This window comes from Podarcis raffonei, chromosome 13 (assembly GCF_027172205.1).
Source record: "Podarcis raffonei isolate rPodRaf1 chromosome 13, rPodRaf1.pri, whole genome shotgun sequence".
In the NCBI taxonomy this organism is placed as follows: domain Eukaryota; kingdom Metazoa; phylum Chordata; class Lepidosauria; order Squamata; family Lacertidae; genus Podarcis; species Podarcis raffonei.
In genome coordinates, this window is record NC_070614.1 from 36,039,499 (window position 1) to 36,050,938 (window position 11,440).

At 48.5% G+C, this 11,440-nt stretch overlaps 1 protein-coding gene across 1 annotated transcript; it reads right to left on the minus strand.

Moving 5' to 3' along the window:
* Positions 1 to 1,993: 1,993 nt before the first annotated feature.
* On the minus strand, positions 1,994 to 10,754 carry BAX (BCL2 associated X, apoptosis regulator). Its single transcript, XM_053361342.1, has 6 exons — positions 10,543 to 10,754; positions 7,687 to 7,734; positions 7,193 to 7,360; positions 4,754 to 4,889; positions 4,540 to 4,644; positions 1,994 to 2,776 (listed from the first exon to the last, which is right to left on the minus strand). The coding sequence occupies exons 1-6, from the start codon at positions 10,620 to 10,622 to the stop codon at positions 2,675 to 2,677; spliced, it is 639 nt and encodes a 212-aa protein (XP_053217317.1). The 5' UTR covers positions 10,623 to 10,754; the 3' UTR covers positions 1,994 to 2,674.
* Between the last annotated feature and the right edge of the window lie 686 nt (positions 10,755 to 11,440).

Sequence of the window (11,440 nt, forward strand, 5' to 3'; positions counted from 1 at the left end):
TTAAAGACTCCAAATATAAGACTTCAGACGCCCATCATCCCAATCCCAACAGCAATATGCATTTTCCTGTCTGTCCCCCCACCCCACCCCAATGGGGAAAAACTCAAGCCCCTCCCTTAATGACGTTACACTCCCGCAAAGCCAACCCCTGAGGTAACAAAATCCCCCCTCCCAATATAATTATTCAAGTACATTTGGTTCTCCCTGACCCGCCTCTCCCACACCACTATGGGATATTTCATGCTCCAAATCTTAAACTTCCCCCTCCTCGTTTCCCCATCAGCTTCACGACGCAACATAGGGCTGAACCGATTTGCCCAACGGCTGTAAAGGAGGATTATTGGGGGCTTCTAGGTGTCATATCCTGCCCCAATTGTATGTGATGTCAAATATGTGTCCAGCTGGGGGTGGGGGAAGGGATGTATAGGCTGCACCATCACTTTCTGCAAGAGGCACTGTGCGAGTTGCGGGGAACGAGTGACCTTGCAGGTGTTGTTGCATTCCTGTCATCAGCCCCAGCCGGTCTTGGCCAATGGCGGAGGATGATGGGAACTGCAGCCAACAACACCTGGAGGGTTACAGGCTTGCCACCGACACTGCACAGGCCTTGGCAACCACATGAGCCTTTTGCTTCTGCTTATGGAATCACCTAGCCTTCCCTTGTGCCTCACCAGCACACCCTGTTGGCTGAGGGGGATGGGAGCGGTAGCTCAGAACATCTGGAAGGCAGCAATTCAGATACCCAAATGCTGTTCTCTGTTGGACCCTTCTCTGCTGTATGCCATCACCCTCCCCTTCCCAAGATGGCCTCTGAGAAGCATCTGCTGCTGGAATCGGGGACAGAAGCTTTTTTGCCAATTTGACGGTCTCAAGCGGTATTATCCAGTTCCTCAGCAAAGTTAAGCAGTTGAGAAGGCCAAACTGCTCCAGCCATTTACTTGTGCCTTATTTTGAGCCCCTGTTCTTCCTCGAAGCGGGCACATGCACCCAGCTCTCTCCTGGCACCCACGCAGCAGGAGGGATGGCTTGGTGACTGAAAGGTTGCCTAGCTAAGAAGACGACTACAGGAAGTGGATTTTGCCAGTTACGGGGCAAAGCAGGCCCCCAAACCACCCAATATATACCTCAGCAGTTCCAGCAGCATAGCTTTCTGCCACCCTTCACCCCCTTGTGCCAGACAGTCCCACACCTGTCTGTCTCCATCTGCCATGAACAACTTTCTCCGAAACATCAGGGAAGATGCTGACTGGTAATAAGTATTTTTGAAAACCCATTACAATGAACAACTGATGAACTGGAGGAAAGGGGAACAAAGAAGCAGACAGCACCCAAGACTGCTAGGCAAAGACAAAAGCTCTGCCCCCTTACAGTAAGCAGTTAAGTTTCCAAGCACCTGTTGGCAAGAAAGTAAACGCCACGTGTTTCAAGGTGCGCTGCCAGCACGGTAGCACAGGTTTCGGGGTGTTATGTGCTGATATGCAGTCTCTGTGCATGTGGGGGAAAGGAGAGAAAGAGGAGAAGCCACACTGAGCCAAATGCCCCCATCACAGGTAGGATTAAGATATTCCACACTGGCACATGGAGTAGGAAGGTTTGCCAGAACAGTTTGGTGCTTTTCTTCTTCTTTTCTTTTCGCCTAAACCCCTGGAGGACAATTAATCCATTAAAATACAGAACGGAGAAGAGATGAGCAGCGAGATGAGAAAACTCTGTGGGATAGACAGAAACCCAACCTGCAAACCCTCCTCACTTCTTCTGCTTTTTAAGCAACCAAGGCTCTCTCCAGCTTCTGAAAGCTTTTTCCAGGGGACAGAACAAAGCAGGTGAATTTCCTTCTTGCAATGTCTTCTGTTCCACTTGGAGAACAACTGCTTTCTAAAAGCACTTCTCTTGCTTTCTTGACTTGGAGCATATGCATGAGTGCCTCTCTTTAGCACCACCTAGAGTTTTTCTCTAGAAAAACAGATGGATCTGGTAGAATGAAACAAGGCTCTGGAATTCCTACTGTTTTAACAGGTATGGAAGTTTCCTCAAAACAAGGACAGGCAAACAGAAAAACAAAGACCCAACACACAAATCGGTTGCTGCAGAGTCTCTGCCTAAATTCACTTCCTCGGCAGTGCTGATTCTTAGCCGGGTCAGGAAGTTGCCTTGAAATCCTGAAATCCAAACCACTATCATCTGCTCAGACAATTTCTCAAGTTCTGCAGGGAAAGAATTTGGTTCTCTCCTCTTGAGGATTTCTCAATCTGCATTTCTAGAGTGGTCTCACTTGAGTTTGAGAGATGCCACCTGAGAGAGTCATCCTCTTTCTCAAAAACTGAACAGGAATTCAGCAGCATCGACAGACCCTCCAGCAAACAAGAACAGCCACTCAGATCCTTCATTTCATAGTCCAAAAACACTCCATGTCCTCTGACCCTAAGAGGCACAGATAGGCAAAAAGCAAAGCCAAATAGTACACATTCCTTGGGTGAAAGAAGGGTGTGCACTTAAAAAGAAAAAAAAGGCACCAAGATAATGACAGCATTTGTTTTAAAAGCTCCCCTGCCCATAACAGGAGGGGGAAAATCCTAGCCAATTTTCATTCTTTGATTAGAAAAAAAGAGGGGAAAGTGACTCCCCCCTTTGTCATCACAATGAAAAGGCCCCCCTTTGGTGGGGGGGCTGAGGATTAAGACATTTTCCAGAAGGTCAGCGAGGCAGTCAAGACACCTGCGGCAAATACAGCGATGGTCTGCCAAGTGGGGGTGCCAAAGTAGGACAGGAGGCCTTCCTGGAAGGAAAAGAAAAAAGGATGGCAGTAGTGAGAAAAAGCATGCAGAGACATGTCAGAGGCAGTCAAGTCCCACTAATGGCAACTGCGGGAGGGGAGAGGGCTCTTGCGCTCAGGTCTTGCTTGCATGCTTCCCAAAGGTATCTGGCTGACTGCTGTGAGAACAGGATGCTGGACCACTGACTGATCCAGAAGGACACTCTTAACAAGTTCTTAAACAGCTGTCCATGGAGGTGCAGGTTAATTCTGTGTCCAGGGCGGCTGTCTACCAGCTCCACCTGGTATGCAGGCTGAGACCCTACCTGCCCACAGACTGGCTTGCCAGAGTGGTGCACGCTGTAGTTATCTCCCACTCGGACTACCGCAATGCGCTCTACGTGGGGCTACCTTTGAAGGTGACCCGGAAACTGCAATTAATCCAGAATGCGGCAGCTAGACTGGTGACTGAGAGTGGCCGCCGGGACCACATAACACCGGTCCTGAGAGATCTGCATTGGCTCCCAGTACGTTTCCGAGCACAATTCAAAGTGTTGGTGCTGACCTTTAAAGCCCTAAACGGCCTCGGTCCTGTATACCTGAAGGAGCATCTCCACCCCCATCATTCAGCCCGGACACTGAGATCCAGCGCTGAGGGCCTTCTGGCAGTTCCCTCATTGCGAGAAGTGAGGTTACAGGGAACCAGACAGAGGGCCTTCTCGGTAGTGGCACCTGCCCTGTGGAACGCCCTTTAGATGCAAAGGAAATAAGCAGCTATCTTATTTTTAAAAGACATCTGAAGGCAGCCCTGTTTAGGGAAGTTTTTAATATTTAATGCTGTATTGTTTTTAGCACTTGATTGGAAGCCGCCCAGAGTGGCTGGGGAAACTCAGCCAGATGGGCGGGGTATAAATAATAGATGATGATGATGATTATACTGCAATGCTCCATGATGGGAGAAAAGCCCCGTGTTAGTATTTGGATCTGCTCCAATCACATGTGGAAAGGGGCGGAAGAGGGGTACAGTTTTAAACAGCAAAAAACAGTGGGGGGGGATGCCAGCAGACTGTGTTAAACCTTCTCTCCAATCACAAGTTACTGCCCTGCAGCCTCTGCTCCTTCAACGCCACCCCCACCGGCCCAACCAGGTACTCTTCTCTCCAGCTAACCTTGTTAAAGGAACAGAGATCAGTCAAAAGGAAAAAAAGTATTGACTGGGGTGGGGGGAAGGGCTGCAGAAGGTAAAATCTAGGAGCAAGAATTGCTTGCTTCCTATCACCAAAAAGACATCAACAAAAGGCAACGTATATTCAGATTTCCAGAATATGTAAGCTTTTTAAGGTATGATAAACTAATCAGTGAGAAAGGCAGCTGAAGCTGTTATTTGACACCCATACTCACTAAACGGGCTACTCAAATCATGCTGACTACCCAGCAGTCTTGCAAGGCTTCCTCATTGTTCACTTTTAAGGTGCAATCATCATCATCATCACTCTACAAAATTAGGCTGCTGTAAATGAGAAAGCACTGTGGAAAACCAGGAGTGGATTTACTTGTTAAAGGATTTGTGTGTTCACTTTTGGTACTGAAAACACAATGCCTGTCCTGAGCTTCGTGTACACAGAGACACTCTGTCCCTTCATTCCAAGTGTTTCCCACCTGATTCTGGCTGGTATGGTTCTCGTAAAAAAACAACAACCCAAAACTCAAGCAGATTCCATCAGCCTGAAGTCTGCCCACTCCTAGCCTAAGATTTTCTACGCCCCAAAGCATCACTGTATACTCACCCATCCTCCCTGGGCTTGGATCCAGGACAGGACGTGATTCTGGATGTATTCCATGGTCCAGCTGATGATCGTCCTTATGAGCTCTGGTAATTTAGTGCAAATTGCCTGCCCAAGGGTGAGGAAAGGGAAAAAGAGGGAAGAGCAGCCCGTTATTAGATGCACTGAAGGAGAGGCCAGACCAGACGGGGTGGGGCTGGGAACATGACACACCCACCTTGAGGACCAGCTTGCAAGCAAAGTAAAAAAGAGCCACCACACGGCCCCAGTTGAAGGTTCCATCCGAGAACATCTCTGCAGCCACTCGGAAAAAAACTTCCTTGGGAGGATACATCTGAACTTGCTCTATCATTCTGCAGGGGACACAGGATAAGTAGCAGCTCAGGTTAGGCATGCTTCCAGCCACAAAGAAGATGCTGGCAACACTGAGGTTTCCTCCCACACAAACCACAAAGCGCTTGGGCTCAGTGCAGACTCGGAAAAAGAGACACCTAGCACTGAGCTGAGGCTTCTGTAAAAAGCTAACGCCATTTAATAAGTTCGGCAGACATGCATCTGACAAGGCAGAGAGTCAACCACAGAGAAGAGATCAGAAAGTCACCCAGCCGAATTTTGCCCTCTAGACTCCAACCCCATCCGGATAGGCAGTAGTCGAGGAGTTGTAAGATCAGTGACATCAGAAAGACAACCAGTTTCCCCATCCCTACTCCAAAGCAAGATGGTCCACAGTGGGTACCCGGCTTCCTTTGCATGAAATAGAGCATATTAAAACCCGGGTGTAAATGTGCACTCCAAAAAGAGCTCCAGCAAAATTTGAGGATGCCAGAAAAGAAATGTAACCATACCCAGATGCCTAGCCTATGTTATGGGAAGCAAGGGAGCAAAAAAACAAAAACAAAACCCCAACACATTTATTTACAGGTGGAATATGAAACAAAAGCCACCCACAAAGTTCCCCAAAGGCGCAGAAGCAGATTCTAATCAGCATCCTGTCTCCCGTTGCAGGAATGTTTGATGTCCATGCAAAAGGAGTGGAAACACTTCTATTTTACTTGGTCTTGTCTGTCCCCAGAAGCCCCATGCAGTGATGCAGTAAGTTCTCTCTCTAGGCCAGCCTTAAATATTTCATCACACACTAGGGCCACCGAGAAGCAGAAGCCAGGAATGGGTGATGCAGAAGGACAGGGGAAGAGAGGGAGGAGGTGTCAAAGATGGAAAACAAGCTAGTGTCTCAATAACCACTTGGTGAGGAGGAGAATTAGCCTAGCCTAGCTGGAATCACAGCAAAACCTGCCTTCTAACCCCATTTTTGACACTGCGTCACCTGGAGAGGATCTTGCAGGTGTGCTCTCTCTCTCTGTGCTCAAAGCATGCGAACATACACAGCAAGAGGTTCTTGGAATAGAACTGCATTTCATCTGTCCATATCGAGCTGGGGAATCACTTCCAGCTGGCAAGCCAGATTCATTGTGGCTTCTGTGGGCCACATTTGACAGGTGGGTGGGGCCATCTAACCTGTCTAGCACCGGATCTCATATAACATTTGGTGTGTTTGACTCTTGGCTGAAGCAGCACAGCTTGCACTTGGGATCAGATTTAAACGCGGCCAAGTACAAGTCGTGCTGGAAGAGGAAATGGGGAACCTTCCCTGAATAAAAAGGAGTGGTATTTTGGGCAGACGTCCAAATCCATTCAGAATCCCCGGAGTGAACCAAACCCCGGTGGCGAGGTTTATATGCGGCACAAAACCTAAACAGCATCCCCACAGAGAGCTACAACTTCCAGAAGGTTTAGCAATCAATCCCTCTTCCCCGAGAAATACAGTGGTACCTCGGGTTACAAACACCTCGGGTTACAAACACCTCGGGTTACAGACTCCACTAACCCAGAAGTAGTACCTCGGGTTAAGAACTTTGCCCCAGGATGAGAACAGAAATGGTGCGCTGGCGTCGCGGCAGCAGCAGGAGGCCCCATTAGCTAAAGTGGTTAAGAATGATTTCAGGTTAAGAATGGACCTCCTGAATGAATTAAGTTCGTAACCAGAGGTACCACTGTATGGGGATTTTAGGTCTGTTAGGGGAACAATGTCTCCTAATAACTCTCAGCTCCCTTAAACTATACTTCCTAGGGCCCTTTGGGGGAAGCCATGCTTGGTTAAAGTGGTATAATAACAACAACTGTACACTACAGAAGTAGACAAGGTGGATGCAGCAGGTAGCTTTTTTCCACGACACCTTGTATGAGGTATGTCCTCTCCAGAAATGCTCACTGAGTACATGCTGTAATCTCTTTGCTGCCCCAGGCAAATGTTTATTTTTTGTGATTCAAGTAACTTTTTACTGATGTTGTTGTTTTAGTGCTCTTGTTGCTTTGTGCTTTTTTAATCCTACCTGCGCTGTTTTAATCCTGCATCTTTCCAGGAGCTTATGGTGAAGGACAGTTAACAAGTTAAACTAAGAAAAAGCAAGTTCCTCTTCTGCATACACAGCACAGGGATGGGCATTTCCCCTTGCTATCAATAAAGAGGCACAGAATTGGTAGAGGACAGAAAGGCAATTGTGCTTCCGCTGGTTCTACTCCCATTTGCCAATAAACAATACCAGGAAGAAGGGCCTATTACCCTGGTTTCTCGCCCCCACGTGACAGTAAAACGCACCTCTGCAGCTCCATGTTCCCGTCCAGCTCGTCTCCAATTCGGCGCAGGCAATCGCTCAGCTGCTTGGTTTTCGGGTCACAAGCCTCAGACTCGGAGACCCCGAGCTCTGCCATTGTCGCATCAATACGTCCCGAGTCTCCACAGCACTGCACTCGGTCCCTGATAAAGCTGCCACAGAACGCAAGAGAGAGATCATAGGGAAGTCTTCAGCCAGAGAGAGCTAACCCCAATCCCACTGCTCACCAGAGGAAGCCCCAAGCACAAAAGTCAAGGCTTTATGTCCTCCTTCCCTAGAAAGCTCTGCTATAGTAAGGGAACCTGCGCCTCTTCAGATGTTGTTGAGATTATGACTTCCACAATCCCCAAACGTGCTAATGGGCTGATAAATGCTGGCAGCATGAGAACACCGGTGTGGGGCACTGGTCCCCCACCACTGCAGTACAAGTGAGCTTCCAGACATTTCCTGCAGATATGTTTCCGCTCTGAGCACTCACCCCTTGAGAAGAACAGTTCCCGTCTGAAGAATCTGATCTGATCTGGAGCCTGGAAGGAATAGAAGCATGACGTGAAAATAAGCAAGGCAGAGGAGAGATGGTCCCTAGGTATAGAAGGGCAGCACCCTTGAACAACACCAAGCTGAACCACATTTCCGCTTCCCACAGCAACCAATCAAATGCTCCCTCAAAGCCCACAAACAGGGCACAGGAGCAAGAGCCTTCCTTTATTATCCTTCTTTATTAAATCTGTACACCACCCTACATCTCCATTTCCCAGGGCAGTTCGCAACAGCAAAGTACAAAATACATAATAAAACAGAAACAAAGACAGAACAATAACAGCCCCTCCCACAAACACATTTTAAAAGCCATAGAATGTTAATCAGTCGAACTCCTGGTTGAAAAGAAACATTTTCGTCCGGTACCTAAAGATATGTAATAAAGGTGCCAGGCAAGCCTCCCTGGGGAGAGCGTTCCACCAATGCGGAGCCACCACAGAAAAGGCCACCCTCTGGAGCTCTCAGGAATCACATGAAGAAGGGCCTCAGAAGATTATCACATGGTCCTCTGGGTGGGTTCATTCCTTGAGTGTCACGTCCCAGCAACTAGTACTCAGCAACATACTGCATCTGGGCACATAGGTCCCATCATAATGAACAGCTATGTATCCTCCTTGAATTTGCTTTCTTGCGCTTTAAAGCCACAGCAGACATCATCACATCTTACGGCAGTGAAAGGTGTAAGTTAATCATGCACTGTGTGAAGCTGTACTTTTTGTCTGAACGTTCTTTTTTCCAAAGCATATTTTACTTTTCAGTTTAGTTTAACGGGACAACTCCCTGGCCCCGATGCTCTGACACAGAAGACTCTCTGTCCTACTAGAGAAAACAAGAGCCCCAGATCCCATCTGCTCTTACACACTGGGACCACTCCCCACTTCTCCTGGAGATGGAAGCAGGAGACTCACTGAAGCTCAGGAGAAGCTCACAAGACTTTCCTCCCCTACTGCCCCAGGTAAACAAACCCATTTGCCTTTCGTTTCCCTGAGCAGACTCCCGTTTCTCATAAATGTGTTTTTTTATCGTTATGACTAATCATTTGCGTGGCACTTCTTGTTTTTTACTGCTCTGTCATTCATCTTTACAGTGGCTGACTCAGGTGACAGCTTTTGTTTCTCGTTTAAAGCTTGAGACAAAAGTGTTGGGCCCAAGACTGAGACGAGGTCTACACGTTACACCCATCACAAGAAGCTGACTTGGAGCAACCTTCCAGAGTGATTTGGAAAAAGCAGAGCAACTGCAGGCTGATTTTTAAAATCTGGGTCCACATGGCAAGTATATTGTATAGAGTGGCCTGTAGTCATTAGCTGAAATGGGATTTGAAGCCACCTCTTGAGCCACCACTTTATGTACAAGATTAGGATGCGAAAATTGGAGCTTCTCAGTCCCTTTCCTAAATGCTTTGTTTGTATTCTACAGCACATTTACACAGATAATCATTCCACACTTCCTTCACAATCCCACCACAGCTCCCCATAAGGTATCTTAGGCAAACTCCCTGCCCGAGACCAGACAATTTATCCACTCATCTGCCTGCAGAGAATCATAGAATTGTAGAGTTGGAAGGAACCCCAAGGATCATCTAGTCCAACCCCCTGCAATGCAGGAATATGCAGCGGTCGCATAAGGGGACTGAACCTGCAACCTTGACATTATCAGCACCACGCTCTAACTAACCCAGCTCACACAGAGCAAAGAGTTGTTTGACTAAAATATAAGAAACCTTCTTTGCTACCCTGAACAATTCCGCTACTCCTCCATAATAGTTAAGTCTGACACAATGTTCAGTGTGCATCCCTGAACAAAACAAAGCCTGTTATGTGCGAGAGCATTTTGCTCACATACACTGCTTGCCACATGGATCTAAATTTAGGCGGTAAGATTCAAGGAGGCATCTACTTGCCTCTAAATTTACACAGAAGCCCCATAATGCTAAGTTGTCCAGGCACCCCAGAAAACAAACAAAACGATTAAAAGGCAACACAAAACAATAAGAACATGGGTTTTAAAATTAAGAGGACCAGACACTAGCTGTTTGAAAGGCCTGGGTGAAAGGCAAAAAAGATGGTGTTAGGCAAACCCGTGGTGGTAAATGCCTCACTTTGTTTGACCAGGGGCACTTGGCTGGCGAGAAGGACCACCAACTTGACATGAATGACTCGTTTATCAGGGATAACACAAGGAGTTAGGTAAACTCTCACAGAGGACAGATCTGCCTACAACTGCGATAGCTAGGTGAAATACCAGCCGCAGGGGCGGGGGGTGGGTGGGAGACAATATAGAAGATCAGATTCCCCTTGTCTTCAGACCCTAACTTTTGGGCTTCCCAGTAACAACCAGTTTGCCCACCGTTAGGCTGGAGCGCGGAGTGGGGGTAGGAAGAGAAACCTGTATGCCGCCGCCACGTGCTTCTTGGCGAAGGGGCAGATTTAAAATAAACAAACAAATCTTAAATAAAATCGCCCCCAAAATAATTATATAAATAAATGGAGTACAGCTGCATGCCCTGGCATGCCCACGGACTTCACTAAATGGGTGGACCACTACCGGAAGCGGGACACTAAAACACACACACACCCCGGACACACATACCCCATGGTCAGTGCATAAATGAGCAAAACCCTCATTTAACTCTGCGGGGTTTAAGTCTGAGCAGACATACAGAGGGATGGGCGCTGGGTGGGTTCTCTCTCTGTCTGATCCACCCAGATTCTCATGCTCACTAAAGAGGAGGCTTCCCGCCCCCAATTTGCAGTGCTTTGCCTCTCCCCATAACACTCTCCTCCCCATACCTCCTCGGGCAGGTTCACCCCCTTTCCGCGGTGGGGGCTCCGGCGGCTGCTGCTCCTCTTTCCCAGGGCCCGCCGCCGCCATCTCTCCTCCTCCACAGCCACCCGGCTCTGCCCAACCCGCGGCCGGCAGCCTCCCTGCAGAAAATCACGTGACATAGTATATATAGGAGGGGCGGATATCTAGAGCAGCGAGCGCCGAGGGCGGGAGTGGCCCGTCGCCGGCCACGTGACGGGAGGCAAGGTAGCAGAGAGGCGGAAGGGGCCGGAGCGAAGTTTCCGGGGTGGAAGGACGTGGGGTGGGGGTGAGGGGTGAGCAAGAAGCCCAAAGAGTTAGATATAACCGTAGAGGGATACATGCAGGGCGAGCTTCCGGTTCCAGGGGGCCTTTCCTTTCCCCTCCAAAGAAAGACCTCCCCAAGCCCTAGAGATGGGCGGAGGTTTTGGCGGCAGCGGTGTCCGTAAGAAAGAAGGCAGCGGCAAAGCCAGGGCGGCTCATGGTCTTTCTACCTCTGGATTTTGTTTCGTGGAGGTTTTCTCCGCTGATGCTGAAAATGGGAGACCTGTTTGCCTTTATTGAGGAAACAGGCTTCCAGCCTTTCTCAACCTGTGGGTCCCCACATGTTGTCGAACTACAACTCCCATCACCCCTAGCTAGCAAGGCCAGAGCTCAGGGATGATGGGAGTTGTAGTCCAACAACATCCGGGGACCCACAGGTTGAGATTCCGGGGACCTGCAGCACTTATGGCTAACATTTATAGGGGCATAAGGCTCTCTAATCCGGGTTAGATGGAGCAGTGCTTTTTTTCTTTTAAAAGTGGTTAGGGGTACTCACATTTTCCTACTCATATTGAAATACTCCCCCTCAATGAGGCCAAACTTAAGATTCACAAAATCATTAG

Bases quoted from the DNA above. Each gene is read 5' to 3' on its own strand.
- BAX (XM_053361342.1), bottom strand. From the start codon at position 10,622: ATGGCGGCGGCGGGCCCTGGGAAAGAGGAGCAGCAGCCGCCGGAGCCC. The intron at 4,890-7,192 runs GTGCGTTTTACT...TGTCCCCTGCAG, and splicing joins GGGAACATGGAGCTGCAGAG to AATGATAGAGCAAGTTCAGA. The intron at 4,645-4,753 runs GTGGGTGTGTCA...ACCCTTGGGCAG, and splicing joins CTTGCAAGCTGGTCCTCAAG to GCAATTTGCACTAAATTACC.